This window comes from Acomys russatus, chromosome 3, assembly GCF_903995435.1.
Source record: "Acomys russatus chromosome 3, mAcoRus1.1, whole genome shotgun sequence".
Lineage (NCBI taxonomy): Eukaryota > Metazoa > Chordata > Mammalia > Rodentia > Muridae > Acomys > Acomys russatus.
This window is the reverse complement of record NC_067139.1, coordinates 77453154-77470194: the sequence shown is the minus strand read 5'-3', so window position 1 is coordinate 77470194 and position 17041 is coordinate 77453154. Positions and strand designations below refer to the sequence as shown.

General features: G+C 45.1%; 1 protein-coding gene across 1 annotated transcript in view; it reads left to right on the top strand.

The window, feature by feature from the left end:
- Positions 1-14363, top strand: part of Gch1 (GTP cyclohydrolase 1) — a 33307-nt gene extending 18944 nt beyond the window's left edge. Inside the window, exons 2-6 of the mRNA XM_051142963.1 lie at positions 1557-1666; positions 4666-4721; positions 11257-11288; positions 12222-12306; positions 14214-14363. Coding sequence (XP_050998920.1) covers positions 1557-1666; positions 4666-4721; positions 11257-11288; positions 12222-12306; positions 14214-14340 — 410 coding nt within the window. The 3' untranslated portion in view covers positions 14341-14363. The remainder of the gene's footprint in view (positions 1-1556; positions 1667-4665; positions 4722-11256; positions 11289-12221; positions 12307-14213) is intronic.
- Positions 14364-17041: the final 2678 nt, after the last annotated feature.

The following is a 17041-nucleotide window of genomic DNA, read 5'->3' as shown; positions in this document are numbered from 1 at the left end:
AAACAAACAAACAAACCAAAACAACAAACAAAAATAAAAACAAACAAAACCCCCAAAAAACTCTACTGAAGTGTTTTTTGTTTTTTGAGACAGGGCATCTCTGTGTAGCCTTGACTGTCCTAGAACTTGCTCTATAGATTAGGTTGGTCTTGAACTCAGAGATCCACCTGCCTCTGCCACCATGCCTGGCAGAAAGTGATCTTACAGTGTAGCACAGTCCTCAGATTTTCTGGAGATTAGACTACACATTTTGGGAATACCACCCAGGTGGTCTCCATTGTCATAGAAGTGGCTGAATCTCCCCTGATCTGCCAATCTCTTTTCTGTAGAGATGCTGTTTCCCCCACTGTGTGCCTTGCCTAAGGTCCAACAGCCAGCTGGTGAAAGAACCATGTTCCTCCTTAGCTGGGCTCGAGGCTGGCTCTCCTGTGTGTGCTGTGTAGTTGTGAGAACTCTGAAGATGTCCTTTGCCAGAGAAGATGAATGTCTAATACCCCATGATTCCCTTCAGTTTGCTTAGAAACGATGCTTGGTTTTTACCCTTATTTCTCACGTGACTAAGGATTTTAATGAGCAGTACATGGCCTTATGATATTAATTCTTAGAGATTCAAGGTGCTTCTGGGAACGCCAAGGAGCTATATTTAAACTGCTTTCAGAGATACAACCAAAGGTTAGGGCAGGATACTCATCGTAGGAGACTGGTGCCAGAAAAGGGTTGTTTGCTCAGAGAGTGGCAGGGCTTGTCCCTGCCCCGATCTTATCCCTGTTGGCCTGAGTGTTTAAACCCTATACACGTCCGTTCTTGCTGGCCACACTAGTGACTCTCCTACCAGATAATCCACGTGGCCTGATGGGTGTAGAGGCTTAGCATGACGCATGGCTCGAGGCAGAGCTCCTGAAGGTCAGGCAGTGGGGGCGGGCATTTGCACATCGCCGTGACTCAAGGCCTGCCTTTCTGAGGAGGAAATAGCTGTGGGCTGGCTGCAAAGCCAGCCTCATCTGGCCACACTTGTCTTATTTACTGTGTGGAATGGGTATTCCTGGAATCCTTGAAGTCACACACGTATTAGCGTCCTGGTTGTAATCTGGTCTGCCGAGCTGTGAGGTCAGAATTTTCCTGTGCATGGTTTGTTTTATAAAAGTGAGAAAACACTGTTTATGTCAGTGACACATGACACTTATGTACAATATTAGGGCACCCACCAGTTTGCCAACGTCATGGCTATATCATAGCGATGGCAGTGGCTTCTATCCCTTTATCTTTCTGCAACCAGGACAGGAAGCTCTTGGTGTCACCAACTGTTAAGTGAGCTCAGTGCTCCCTTGGGCATCCTCTGGTTAGCCATTTTGACGTCTGCATTTCTCATGAAACATTGTCCCAAGGGATGTTCATATCAATTAAAGAAAAAGGCCGCTCACTTAGGGAAAGTTAACTGACTTTTATTTCTATTTTCTTAATGTTTTGGTAAGGGCTTAAAAAAAAAAAAAGCCACTTACCATCTTTTTGTGTTTAACCCAAGTGGCTTTTCTGTCTTTGTGTTTCCCTGATTTCAGATGTTCTGAATGACGCCATATTTGATGAGGACCATGACGAGATGGTGATTGTGAAGGACATAGACATGTTTTCCATGTGTGAACATCACCTGGTTCCGTTTGTGGGACGGGTAAGGTTCTCCTTGTTGCCTAATAGTTTAAGAAAGTGGGGACTGGAGAGATGGCTCAGCGGTTAAGAGCACTGTCTGCTCTTCTGAAGGACCCGGGTTCGATTCCCAGCACCCACATGGCAGCTCACAACTATCTGTGACTCCAAGATCTGACACCCTCACACAGACATACATGCAGGCAAAACACCAATGCACATACAATAAAAGTAAATAAATTATTTTTTTTAAAAAAGAAAGTGTAATGAAAACCTCAAATAGGATAATTATAGTATAACCGTATGTCAAACTGTGGACTGATTCATTCATTCTATCTGTCTGGTCTATCTATCTATCTATCCATCCGTCCATCCATCCATCCATCCAGAGTTCCACACGAGACCAAGCCACACAGTGGGTCTAGCTCAGTTCCATGCAGGCTCCTTGGTTGTCGGCTCAGTCTCTGTGAGCTCGTATTAGCCCAGGTTATCAACCGATTCTCAATATTGTCAATATGTACAGCTTACACAGGTGATTTTTGACTCTACCAATTTTGGCTAAACCTAATAGTTGGACATTTATGCTGGGCAGTGGTGGTGCATGCTTTTAATCCCAGCACTTGGGAGACAGAGGCAGGAAGGTCTTTGAGTTTGAGGCCAACCTGGTCTATAGAGTGAGCTCCAGGACACCCAGGGCTACACAGAGAGACCCTGTCTCAAAAAACAACAACAAAAAGAGGAAATGGGAAAAGGAAACCAGCCGGGTGTGGCGGCTTCTAATACGAGCACTCATGAAATGGAGTTTGGGGCAGCCTGTGCTACGTAGGAGACAAATAGAACAATCTCCAGAGATGGACCAGGATGGGCCTTTCATCTTTGGTACCCTGTTTATAGGTCGCTACAGCCAGGCTGAAATCGCGTCCCTTCGCGGTGGCTCCTGCCGCTCTGCCCTGTGTTTTGAGTGAACTGCTTGAGCCAAGGTCCACATATGCGGAGCTTGACATGGTGACATGAGCAGGGTGACTGCAGAGTCTCTGCAGCCAGAGGTTACGGTATCAGTGGATTTAATTGGATTCCGCCCCTTTTTATGTATGTTAGGAAAAGAGGACCCAGTGCAAACTAAATAATAGGCCGTGCAGTTGTCATTCCGTACACCTTTGAGAGCACGTGTGTCTGCAACACATAGGTGTCCTTATGCCCACTCTCACCGGTTAATTCTATTTTGACTTTCTGTCAGGAAGTCAGAAAGCTTTCCAACAGAAAATCAACTGTAGGGGATCAATAATCTACACCTTATCTAAATTCAATAAGTGCTAAATTTGCTTCACTTTTTTTGTTAAGATTTTATTTTTCTTATCGGTTTAAAGCATAGAAATAATCCATATGTGTGCTTTCATTGATACACACTTTTGAATTGTATAAACTACAATCTCAGATGTTTGCATTATTTTCTTTTCTTGCTACTAAAAACATTATGGGGGCTGGAGAGGTGGCTCAGAAGTTAAGAGCACTGACTGCTCTTCCAGAGGTCCTGAGTTCAATTCCCAGCAACCACATGGTGGCTCACAACCATCTGTAATGTGATCTGATGTCCTCTTCTGGCCTGCAGGTATACATGCAGGCAAAACACTGTATACATAATATTCAATAAATATTAAAAAAAAAACCATTATGGTTGAGCTGGGCATAGCGGTGCACACCTTTAATCTTGGCCTGGCCTATGTGCTGAATTCCAGGACAGCCAAGGCTATTATACAGAGAAAACCTGTTTTGAAAAGACAACTAACCAACCAACCAACCAACCAACAAACAAACAACAAGCAAACGACCCCCACCTTCACAAACCCACTATGGCCACCAGCTTCTTGGCATGCACAGGCATCCATTTCTGTTGGGGCTGTATCTAAGAGTGGGATTGCAGGGTCATAAGGTATGCCCATATTTACCTGACTCCCTGCTGACTTTGGGTTCTGGAAAGTAGTGGTACCAATTTACTCTCCCAGGAGCATGTGGGAGTTAACCAATATTTAATATTGTAGCTGGGCATGGTGACGCATGCCTGTAATCCCAGCACCCAGGGAGGCAGAGAGAGGCAGGCAGATCTCTGCGAGTTTAAGGACAGCCAGGGTGACACAGAGAAACCCTGTCTCAAAAACAAAACAAAACAAAAAAGTTACCTTCAAAAAATATTTAATATTACAACAGCACTTGGCACTGTCCTCTGTCTGTCTGTCTTATCTATCATCTCTGAACACTTTATAAAGGAAAAAACTGAGCGTATACAAGAGCAAGGAGACCAGCATTATGGAGTTCCATGTTCCCATCAGCCAGCACCAGCAGTTATCAATATAGGAGCGATCAGATTATAGGGAGTCACTTATGGTGCTACATTAAGGCAAATCCCAGACTTTATTTCTTCTATAACATCTATTATATGTAAGAGATAAAGATTAAAAAAAGAAGAAGAACCACTTTGGTAAGATAGCCATTAGTCTTTCAACATATTAAAGGATGTGGCATGCATTATGCATAGCACTGATTACTAACCAGCATTCCTGAAATATATACAAGTCACACTAACAATTAATATGCATCTCTAAAATAGCTTCTTATTCATAAACCACCACAAAATTATAGAACATCCTAAGTAGCATTAATAACACAAGTCTAAGCTCTTCCACTTGTTTCAGGAATTTTCTAAATTAATTAATTTACTTTACATACGAGTTGTAGCCCCTTCCCTTTTCTTTTTTAAAATAATTTATTTAATTTTATTTTATGTGCATTGGTGTGAGGGTGTCAGAGCCATTGGAACTGGAATTACAGACAGTTGTGAGCTGCCACGTGAGTGCTGGGAACTGAACCCGGGTCACCACTGCCTGGCTGCTTCATAGGTCCTGAAGATCTACTGTCACTGTGATGAATTTACACGTATGTACGCTATGGTCTTCCTCTATCCATTTGTGCTGTTGCAAAGTGCTATCTGTGTCTTTATTTATCTGACAGTCTCTCTCTTCCCTGAAGGTCCATATCGGTTATCTTCCTAACAAGCAAGTCCTTGGTCTCAGCAAGCTTGCCAGGTAGGTATGAGGTTTATAGAACTGTTCTCTCTGCTGAGATTCCTGTCTCAAGATTTCTAACTTCTGGTCTGGAGAAATGGCTCAGCACTTAAGAGCACCAACTGTTCTTCCAGAGGACCCACATGGCAGGAGCGCTCTCTCTCTCTCTCTCTCTCTCTCTCTCTCTCTCTCTCTCTCTCTCTCTCTCTCTCTCACACACACACATACACACTTAAACACACGTAGATAAAAACCCAATGCACATAAAATAAAAATAAGTAAATTGTAAAAATGTTTTACTTCCACGGGTATGGATCTAGCTTAGAAGTTATAACCTAAACATCTGTACTTGGGTAGGCAGGCCTAACGTCGAGATTGGAAACAATATGTCTCTGTCTTCTCTACCGCCTGGTTCTCCCTCCCGATACCTCTCACTGACATGAGATCCAAGGTCACCCCCCAGCCCCCAGCACCCCCTTGTCCTGTGTCTTAAAGGGAGGCTGGTTAACAATGAGGGTGGGGGAGGAAACTGTGGGTGAGTCTAACTGCACCGTCTTTCTATTTTGGGGGGCAGGGAACACCCGCATATATGGAGAGCAGTAGGAAATGCTTTGTGTTGATATAGGTCAGGTAGGCAAAAAACAGATTTCCTTCGCACGGTAGTGCCTCGTCCTATGAAGACACGTCACGTGCCTCCGAAGCCTGTGCTGATTCCCAGCGAACGCACTTTTGCTTATCTCACTAGCCAAGGTTCTTTTTGACAGGGTGTGTTCTTTCATGCCCACGAACTGGACAGAAACAGCTAGAGACTATATACTTGTTCTTAGTGAGCTCTCGCCATTGTATGTTCTCATGGGTGCTAGAAAGGGCTTGGGGTGCTGCAGCCTTCATATGTTCTTGATTGGAGTTTCTCCAGTGTGGATCCTTCTTGTTTTCTTTCTTTTTAAAGATTTATTTATTTGTTTTATGTATTTGAGTGCTCTATTCTCATGTACCTCTGCATGGCAGAAGAGGGCATCAGATCACATTACAGATGGCTGTGAGCCACCATGTGGTTGCTGGGAACTGAACTCAGGACCTCTGGAGAAGCAGACTATGCTCTTAACTGCTGAGCCAGCTCGCCAGCCCCTTCTTGTTTTCAACAGCCCTGGTCTTTGTAGCTTTCTTCTGGAGTTTGTATAAGTTAGTGTTCTGGCCTTTCTGTTGTTTTCTGGTTTTTTTTTTTTTTTTTTTTTTTTTTTTTTTGTTGTTGTTGTTGTTGTTGTTGTTTTGTTGTTTTGTTTTTTCGAGACAGGGTTTCTCTGTATTAGCCTTGGCTGTCCTGGACTCACTCTGTAGACCACGCTGGTCTTGAACTCACAGAGATCCGCCTGCTTCTGCTTCCCAAGTGCTGGGATTAAAGGCTTGTGCCACCATACCCCGCTCTATTGTTTTTTACTTCCGAGCTTTTAGAGTGTTCTGGTATCTTAACTAGGACTCCTGGAGCTCACACAGTAATGGGAGCCGAGCCACTGGGGGGAAGAGGAGGTGATGTGTTGTGCATGCATGGCAGTTTGTGTCTCCCTGGAAGTTAGTGTGAGGGTTTCTGCTCCTGTATCTCTGTTAGGCTCCAGCCTTCAGTGTTCTATTGCCCCTAAGTGGTCTTTTGTGTTTTAGTTTGTTTTTATGGAGTTAGTGAATCCTGGGTTATCAGGGGAAATACTGGGAGGTGTGTGTATGTGTGTGTGTATGTGTGTGTCCAAATGACGGAGTAGGCAATGAATAGTGATTGCATTTAAACCTACCTACAAACATCACTTGACCTCAGTCACATGGGAACAAATGAGTCGGACCAACCAGCTGTTGTGTGGCTTTGGTGGGCTAGAGTGAGATATACCACAGTCCTGAAGTCCCTCACCTTTTCCCTTTCTTTCCTGGAATCTGTATACTCTGAGGTGGTTTGAGTGAGAATGTTTCTCATAGGCTTACGTGTTTGGACACTTGGTCCCCAGTTGGTAACACTGTCTGGGGGACCTAGGAGGCGTGGCCTTGCTGGAGGAAGTATGTCATTGGGGGTGGGCCTTGAGCTCACAGCCCTGCCTACTTCCGGTTTGCTCTTTTCTGCTTCATGCTGTGGCTCAAGATGTGAACTTCCAGCTTCCGGCCTGCCTGCTGCCGTGCCTGTCCACCATGACTGAAGGGCCCAAAAGCCCGGACACAATCTTCCTTTATAAGTTGTCATGGTCATGGTGTTTTATCACAGCAACAGAAAAGTAAAGGCAGCCTTCCCCCAGCTACTCACTCCCACTAATAGTAAAAACCAATTTATACCGACTGTGAATACTAGCATCGTCAACCTGCTTATTGTAGGCCCAGTTTTCTCATGTTCTCTTTCATCAAGAAGGCTAGCTGTGCCTGTATCATGGGAATTGTGGCACTGTGGAGACTATGACGGACTATCTATATAGGGAAGATGGGAGTTGGTGAAAGAAGTTTCACAGAGCAGTGTAAGCTCAGGTGTGGTCTTCTTACTTCCCTCTCATTGGTGCTGAGACTCAAGCCCAGGTCTTCATACAGTCTAGGCAAGTTAGCGGCTCTACCACTGAGCCATAGCGCAGAGCCCTGAAGACCTCGAAGTCCACCCTCTGCTGGGCATGACTGACCATGACAGTATGAGAAAGGGGTTTCAGAGTGACCCCGTGGGGTGACTCAGAGGCACAGGAGGGCAGTCTTGAGTGGGTCCTTTCTTGTGTGAAACCACACAAAGAAGCCACTCGTTAGTTAGCATGAGGATTTGCCATTGCTAATAGGATTAAAATGTAAGAGCACCAAACCAAGGCCTGGAGTGTGTGTTACCTTTCATGTTTTGTAAAAGTTGTGATGAAACAGTTTGTTAAACAAAAAAGCCAACTGAGGTTTTTATCTGGCTGCCTGTTTCTCTTGAGAAGCAAGGGTGCTCGCAGAATGAAGAGTAAGAGGGAAGCTGCGTCTTAGCAGAACCTTACTGTTCGTTTTAATCCTGTGTGTGAAGCCTGTTGTCGGCTCACCTTTAAATGCATGACCTTTCCATCCCAGGAAAGTCAAATATCAAGCAGGAAAGCCTCTAGTCAGAGGAAGACACCGCCAGTGAGGTGATTTGTTTCTAGTGGGAGTCACATCAAATAATGGAAATTCTCTCTGTTGCTAAGAAGCTGAATGTTTTCTTAGAACAGTGGAATGAATATAATTAAACCTTGAATTTGGAATTGTAGTTCTTGAGGATAGACTTGGCTATCCTGGGATTACCTGGTGTGGAAGGGCTCTCTAGGCCCACTACTGCAATGGTCAGAGAGAAATAGCAGCCCGCCTCCAGTGTATATGTTTTCACTCTATTTTATTGGAGTTCTTTGTTGTTGTTGTTTTGTTTTGTTTTTTGAGGCAGGATTTCTCTGTGTATCCTTGGCTGTCCTGGACTCACTTTGTAGACCAGGTTGGCCTTGAACTCACAACGATCCGCTTGCCTCTGCCTCCCGAGTGCTGGGATTAAAGGCATGTGCCACCATGCCCAGCGTCCCTGTCCTGGATGCCCTCTGCCTCCTACACTTTTCCTCTTCCGGTTGGCACGTGCTATGTCCTCTGCTGAGCCTCCATCGTCCTCCTCCTGGATTGTGCATTAAGGTCCCGACTCTTTTGTGCCTCCTCTGAGGATCCTTGAATCCCGAGTGCTGCTGGAATGTTCTTTCTCAAGTGCAGATTTAATCATGCTGTCCCTTTTTGTGACTACCCATATCTTTTAAGGCAAAGTTCAAGTTCTTTGGAGTAATTGAGCAAACTCCCAGAGAACAGAAGTGAACCAGAGACTGCCGGAGGTTTAACTGACTGAGGGGCCCATGGTAATATTTAGGAATGGAAGTGTATGTTGTTTCCGACCCGCGGGTTCAGTTATTCATGGAGTGGCGAGGAGGGTTACGACCTGTGAATAAAGAATGGACGAGAACAGAGACATGGGCCCAGGAAAAACTTGCTTATTGAGGGCTGTTTATTATAAGGGGGTATCCAAATTTATAATAAGCTTCTGAAAGGGCGGGGGTGAGAAGGAATGCAGTGGAAAGTTACAAAATCTTCTGGGCCAGGCCCAAGGACAGCAGGTGTGGAGTGGGGCGACTATACAGAAGTCTCGATACACCGAATGTTCTCTTTCTCAAGGTCAGGCTGGATCTTTGTGGTAGCCAGGCAGAATAATTATCTCAAGTATGCAGACAGCTGTGGCTTTCAGCCAACAGGGCCTCTCAGCCACTGGGGCAGGTCAGGCAAGGCCCTATGGCTCCTGACAGTATGTAACAAAAAGAGACCCTTAAGAGCTTCAAATATATTTTTTTAAAGATTTACTTATTATGTAAACAGTGCTCTGCCTGCATGAGTGCCTGCCCGCCAGGAGAGGGCGCCAGATCTCATTATAGATGGCTGTGAGCCACCATGTGGTTGCTGGGAATTGAACTCAGGACCTCTGGGAGAGCAGACAGTGCTCTTAACCTCTGAGCCATCTCTGCAGCCCACCTTTTTTTTCTTTTGACGCAGGGACTTACTCTGTAGTTCCGGCTAGCTTGGAAATCATGGCGGTCCTCTTACATCAACCTCTTGAGGGCTGGAGTTGCAGGGGTCAGCCGCCGTGTGACCATTAGCAGTCAGTTTTCAGAGGCGAGATGAGAATGCAGTGTACTGAAAGTGGCCATAAAGGAATTCAGGTCACTGCTTAGGTGGGAGGGGTCCGAGGTGGTCAGTTTTGTGAATATCCCGTCCTCACTGACTAACCAATATAATCAGTCATTTTTGATGTATTGATAAATTCGTAGTGTTGCACTTGCACGCCTTTAATCCCAGCACTCAGGCTGGATGATCTCTGTGAGTCCAAGGCCAGCCTGGTCGACATGGTGAGTTCTAGGGCAGCCATAGTTACACAACACTGTAATGCCTTAATGACCTGCTCAGTGTGCATCTTATTACTCTTCGGGGTCACCTGCCTAAAGATGACCCTGTGCCCAACGACAACAACCATTAGCCAAGAAAATGCTCCGTGGACTTGCCTACAGGCCAATCTTATGGCGACATTTCCTTGATTATGTTTTCCTCTTCCCAGATATACCCAGGTTTATGTCAAGTTGACAAAAATCAAACAGTATACATTGTTCCTTACCTGAAAAACAAACACACACACAAACAAACAAATGCTTTCTGAGCACAGGGAAGATGTTTGACACACAACCACATAGATACCCAATAAACATCTGCATGAATGGTCCAGCCCCTGCTTCCCAGGGCTGGGGACGGAACCCAAGGCCTTATGTGTGCTAGGCAAGCGCGCACTACAGGAAGGCAACATGTATGAGAGACATTCCTATTAAAGTGGGGATGAAAGAAACACGACATCCAGTGTTACCACCATTTGTCTAAGATTACATTCCCAATTCTACTTAAGGAAAAAAAAAATAAGATGGAGTTTTAAACTATAGATAAATGATGTCTCCTACACACTTAACAAACTAGTCACGTAAAAACCTGCCAAAAGTAATAAACACAAAAATTTAGCTCAATAGTTCTTATCTGGGGTCTTAAGAAACCATTCTTTGGTGAGCTGGGCATGGTGGTGCACACCTTTAATCCCAGCACTCAGGAGGCAGAGGCAGGCGGATCATTGTGAGTTCGAGGCCAGCCTGGTCTACAAAGTGAGTCCAGGACAGCCAGGGCTACACAGGGAAGCCCTGTCGTGAAAAACCAAAACAAACAAACAAACAAACGACTCTTCTTAATCAATCAAAACAACATCATATCTCTTCTACACTTTGTAACTACTGGGCCCAAGGAATCGTCCTGCCATGAGGGACCCCCAGATCGGGCCATGAGTGCAAACGTTAGCTAAACAGGAGGGATTTGCCAGAGAGGTGTGCAGGTGTGTGTGTCATAAAATGTCTCATAGAAGTGACACTTAAACGGAGTCTAAACCAAGAACAAGCAGTAATGCTTTAAAGAAAAGTTGTGTGTCGCCAGTTGCCACCCTCACGTGGGCTGTCCACATGAGCTGGCAGGTCTCACTGTAAAGCCAGGAGCCGCCTGTTTGGGAGAGTGTCAATCCTGTGAAATACTTACACAAACCTTTCCTAAGGAAAACCCTGAGAACTCTAATCTCCTCTAATCTGATTATTCTAATAGATTTAGCTGGTTCAGTAGCTGACCTACTATTAATTAACAAATAGCCTTTTTATTTTTAACTTGAACTTTAAGCTCTGATAAAACAATATGATTAATTAGAGTACCCGAGAGTTAACCTGAAGTTGATGCCTGGGGAGCGTCAAGATTTGTTACTCCCCATAATTATGTTCTCCCTAAGTGAATGCTACACTTGGGGCCTTATGAGGTCTCCTTCCGTGTGCCTCTTTGGGGACTTAGGGAGCTGAGCTGAGGTGTGACTGGCGGTCTCTGCTTGAGTGCATCTTCTGTGCCCACATCCCACCGTCACTGCCACAGAGTCCTTGTCTCATGAGAAAGCTTTGCTGAATCCGTTTCAAACATGCGACTAACCAAAACATTCCGTCTCTTCTAGGATTGTAGAAATCTACAGTAGAAGACTACAAGGTAAACACTTACAATCTTTATCTACAGAAAACTTCCCCCCCCCAGAACAAATAATGGTTTTATCCTGTTACAAATGTAATAAATATGATGCAGAAATGGAAGCCTCTGAGGGAGATATGAGACACGTCTGTTTTAAGCCGGTGTCTGTGTGTGTGTCAACATTTTCAAATCAGATCTTTCACACTTAAAAGTGGCTCATATATTGGCCTCACGTTCCTCCACACACACACACCTCACACCCCTGACCATCTGCCTCACTTCTGTGGCTATTTCGAATTCCAGCGTGTGAGTTAATCTGTCAGCCAGTCTCTGTTCTGGTTGACATTTGGGATTTTTCCAACATTGGCAGAATTCTGAGAACACCTTTGTGTGTGTTCAAAGACAAGTTTTGTCAGCATAACAGTTATTAGCCAGGCAGTGGCCACGTATTCCATTAATCCCAGCACTTGGGAGGCAGAGGTAGGTGGATCTTTGAGTTCAGGGCTAGCTTGGTCTACTATGGAGTGAGTTCTAGGACAGCCAGGGCCACACAGAGAAACCTTGCCTCAGAAAACAAAACAAACAAACAAACAAACAAACAAGAAAGTGAATGATGTAGGTTCCAGCGTTGGTTTTCCACAGTTCAGCAGTTAGCTTCCATGCTAGTGACCCTGCTGCAAGTTAATTTATCACTCCAGTTTGTATCACGTGGATGCTGGTGAGCATCTTGATGTTCTGGTCCCTTCCCTGCAGAGGTGCTGGAGGCCAAGGTTTCTTCAGGGCCTGTAGTGCTTGTGAAGTCGGCTTCATAAGACCACAGCTGTTCTAGAGGCAAAAAAAGAGAAAGGAAGGAAGAAAGAAAGAAAGAAAGAAAGAAAAGAAAGAAAGAAAGAAAGAAAGCTCCCAGCTGCCTATTTCTAAGCTTTAAAACCCACCTCTTTGTCACATCCACAGTCCAAGAGCGCCTCACCAAACAAATTGCGGTGGCCATCACGGAAGCCTTGCAGCCTGCTGGCGTTGGGGTGGTGATCGAGGCAACGTAAGTCCAAACTTGACTTCCACAGCCACACTGGCTTGCACCTTAGAGCCTCTTAGCTCCTCTAGGACCAAGCCTGCCAATGCTGGTGACATGCCCTGCTCCCCACAAGCTGACTGAGGAGCTAGGGCGTAGAAAAGATTTTTGTCTTGTTTTTCACCTTACATGAGTCCCGTGTTGTGCGTTTGTGCACGTGTGCACTGGTGATGCTGGTGGAGGGTAGAGGTAGGTAACAGGTAGTTGTGAGCCTCTTGAAGTGGGTCCTGGGGACCAGATTCACGTCTGTTTCCTAACCACTGAGTCAACTGTACCGTGTGCAGTCAGTAGTGTGTTGTGTCTTGTCTGTTTCCTTAGCTTTTTTGTGAGGGTATGTTTGCCAAAAAGAAAAAAGTAGGAGTTGCTACACAGTACAAACTGAAGGCACTGTTTGTTTGTTTTTTGTTTTGTTTGTTTGTTTTTTTTCTTTTTCTTTTTTTTATTAATTTATTCTTGTTACATCTCAATGTTTATCCCATCCCTTGTATCCTCCCATTCCTCCCTCCCCCCCATTTTCCCATTATTCCCCTCCCCTATGACTGTTCCTGAGGGGGATTACCTCCCCCTGTATATTCTCATAGGGTATCAAGTCTCTTCTTGGCTACTTGCTGTTCTTCCTCTGAGTGCCACCAGGTCTCCTCCTCCAGGGGACATGGTCAAATGTGAGGCACCAGAGTACATGAGAAAGTCATATCACACTCTCCACTCAACTGTGGAGAATATTCTGACCATTGGCTAGATCTGGGAAGGGGTTTAAAGTTTACCTCCTGTACTGTCCTTGGCTGGTGCCTTAGTTTGAGCGGGACCCCTGGGCCCAAATCTGCCTATCATATTGTTCTACTTGTAGGTTTCTAGGACCCTCTGTATCCTTTTATTTTGCTATTCTCCCATGCGTCTCTCATTTAGAGTCCCAATAGGATGCCCTCCCCTCTGTCCCAGTTTCCTGGTAAGTGAAGGCTTTCTTGTTTTGTTTTTTTAAAGAACGAAGTATTTTCTATTTTTCAATTTAACTGTTAACTGAGGTTTTAGTAAACACAAAATAATCACTGCTGATGAGGTATAACATAGTGTCTTGACAGCTGTGTAGACTGCAGTGTGTAAATAGGGGTTCAGTGTGCCCTATTTCTCAGATATTCCTCGTTTCCCTAAGAGTAAAAAAGCGCAAATGTGCTGGGTGCAGTGGCGCACGCCTGCAACCCCAGTACTCTGGGAGGCAGAGGCAGGTGGATCTCTGAGTTTGAGGCCAGCCTGGTCTACAGAGTGAGCTCCAGGACAGCCAGGGTTACACAGAGAAACCCTGTCAATGTTTCCTTTCTGCCTTTAGAAATTATGCAAACAGTGTTGTCATCTCTGTTCACCCCACTCTCTGACAGCATGCCAGGGTTTTTCACTGGACTTAGCTGTAACTTCAAACCCACCTGCCCTGCTCAATGCTTTCAGCCCCTGGGAGGTGCTGTTCTGTCCCGTGTGGTGCTTGCCTTTCTGTGTCCAGACTTTGAGTGGCACCGTTGTGCAGGCAGTTCTCCTGTGCATGCGATGGCAGTCCCCGAGCTCTGTCCTGTGCAAACTGTCTTGCTTCAAATTTATAAGGGGGAAAACAAAACAAAACTTACTTGCTTCTTTATCTAGGAAGAAAATTCTGCCTTTACTTTCTGATTGGATGTATCAAGAACTCAACCACAAATAGAAACAAAAATTGGATGACATAAAATGATCTAAGAGAAAGCTTAGTGTTTTCCTAAGAAGGGATGCTTTGACACACATGATAACTGAACTTGGATTAGTTCACCCCCCCACCCCCGCTTTTTACTTAACTGAAAACAAGGCAGCCCTGTCTGTGCCTTTAAACCAGCTCTGTTTGTCCTGCTTTATAGACACATGTGCATGGTAATGCGAGGTGTGCAGAAAATGAACAGCAAGACTGTCACCAGCACCATGCTGGGCGTGTTCCGGGAAGACCCAAAGACTCGGGAGGAGTTCCTCACGCTCATCCGGAGCTGAACTACCGTGCAGGGAGACTGGGTTTGCAGTCCTTGCTGCTCTCGGGTGTTTTCTGTCTCAATCGTGCATTCCAGTTTCAGTTGGTACACATGTGAACTTTGTTTCTCACCATGAATTGTATTTAATAATTATTTATAGATGTGTCAAATAAAAGTAATCAACTTGGGGTGAGCCTTCAGCTTTTCTTCTCGTGGCATCGTTAAAGTGAACTGCCAAGAGTATGGGTTTGCTTCCATTCAGATTCCCCATACTTGACCCATTAGCAGAGGGCACTGGACAGTCAAGGAGATGTGGCCACTGTGCTGGAGACACGGATGGACAGAGCGCAGTGCTCTCTGTATTCCGGGACCCTCAGACTCCACTACTCTGCTTTGATTGTGTTTGAAATGACCAGTGACATTTTATTCTTGACTTTTTTTTGTTTTTCGAGACATGGCTTCAGTAGCCCTGGCTGTCCTGCACTCTCTCTGTAGATAAGGCTCTTACTGAGATCCACCTGCTTCTGCCTCCCAAGTACTGGGGTTACAGGTGTGTGCCACCACGCCCAGCTTTTATTTTTGATATTTATTAACTGTCCAGCCATAACACTAGTCTCTGAGGGAAGGTGGGATATCTGTCTTTAATTTTTCTGTGAGTTAAAAAGGCACATTTTCCACCTCTATATTTCACAATTTGAGTACAGGGAATTACCTCCTGCGGTTGCTTAGGAGTTTTATTCTCACGTCAGCATGCACGGATTTCGAGGGTTGGATTCTGCCTTGATGGATATGGCACCATCTGGAGTGCTGGTACTCTTGCCATCTTTTAGGAAACCCATTACGTCATAAGTTCCTAAGTGCCAGCCCTGCATGTTGCTGATTTTCTGTTAGTTCTTGGCTCTGCCTATCCCAAAGAGAAGCTTCAAAGCATCCTCAAAAACTCTTATGAAGCATTTTTCTAATTTATTTCCAGCATCTTTGGAAACTGCCTGTCTTGTCAGCTCTGCAGACTCCCAGCCCCTCTGTAGCGGAAGGAGATAGAACTGCCTGAGGGAGGGAGGCCTGCATGGGCTGTGCCCAATGCTTTGCCCATGCCACGCCATTGCTGTTGGTGTCTGAGCAGACGCACAAGTTCCCTTCTTGTCCGTGTGTGTCTTGTCTTCAGTACAAGTGTGTTCAGAGATGTAGCTGTTCAGGATGCTTGGCTTATGACCACTTACTATATTCTCCACAGGGACAGTGAGGGCCAGGCTGTCACAGCACTTTTGCCTTCCTACACAGCTGTTCCACGAAGGTTTCTCTCACCGGCTGACCAGTGCTCTTTTAAAAGGAGTCCTGTGGTCCTGTCACTGCCACTTAGACACTCGTCAGCTTGTGATGAAGCAAGAATAGGTTCTTTGATTTTATTTTATTTTTTATTCTTTACTTTTTAAAAATTCTCTACCTTTCCATGGCACTGTCTGAATTTAGAGTTTCTAAAGTATAGTCTGGCTGATTTTGAGTTCCCCTGAAATCTAACCTGACAGCAATGTTAGTCCGATTGCTATTCAGACGGTTCTGGGTAGGATGCTAAGTACTTAACTCATGTTTGGTATTTCAAAGTAAAACAAAAACCAGTGTGACCTGACTTAGAGGACCAAAGAAATTTTTAGGTTACCTTTGTCGTCTTTGGGTGGTCATTTGTGTTCCTTCTGAATGACTGGTGGGTTGTTCTCTGCAAGTGTTCTTAACAGATGCCTGACACGCCCACAGGCTGTGGTCTCCCCAGTGTCCAGAAAGTACCAGCCTTGTCTGTCTCACTCTGGTGTGTAGTGCTTCTAAATTACTGTTTCACATCAGTGACACCAAGTCCATTCGGGGGGATTTTTAAGAATTTGATGTATTTAAATATACTGTTCAATTATGCGACTTGGATTTTCTGTATGCTGCTAAAGTTGGTTCTATTTAAATGATTAAAGTGTTATAATTTTGTTCTCGTGAACACTTCTTTTTTCAGTCACCAGTATGAATACACCATATCAACTAATCTGATGATTTTAGTTCTGTTTAGCTAAAATGCCTGTCATGAAGGTTTTCTTCATCCAGTAAAGGGATAGAGTGGGCTGGGGAGATGGCTTAGAGGTTAAGAGCGCTGTCTGCTCTTCCAAAGGTCCTGAGTTCAGTTCCCAGCAACCACATGGTGGCTCACAACTATCTAAAATGAGATCTGGTTTCCTCTTCTGGCCTGCAGGTGTACATGCAGGCAGAACACTGTAAACATAAATAAATAAATAAATACAGTAAGTTTTTTAAAAGTGGGGGATAGAGCATATAGCTCACCAGTGTTATCAGAGGCATTGGCAGTTTCTGTTACTAATCCAGCCTCTTGCTGGCGATGGGAAGGGGGCTGGGGTAGCTGCAGCGCCCTAGGACAGGCACTGCTTTTAGAAGCTGATGAGAAGGAAGTGGCAGATGCTCTCCTCCTTAGGAGGGCTCTTCCTAAGCAAAACCAGAAGTGAGGTGCAAAGGGTTTCGCTGGCTTTTTTTTCTGCTCTGTGCCAGAGTGTGCCTTCCTACCTGTGGTCTTCCGCATTGTTCTCCCCTGGACAGTGTCTCCAGCCCTCACTGGCCATCTGTGTACCTAGGTGCCGGGCATTGGAGTGGGCCACTGCCTCTCACAATACCCTGCAGATGTTGAGCGCTGGATCCTGCCATTCTGAGGAATGCTCACAGGTACAGGATAA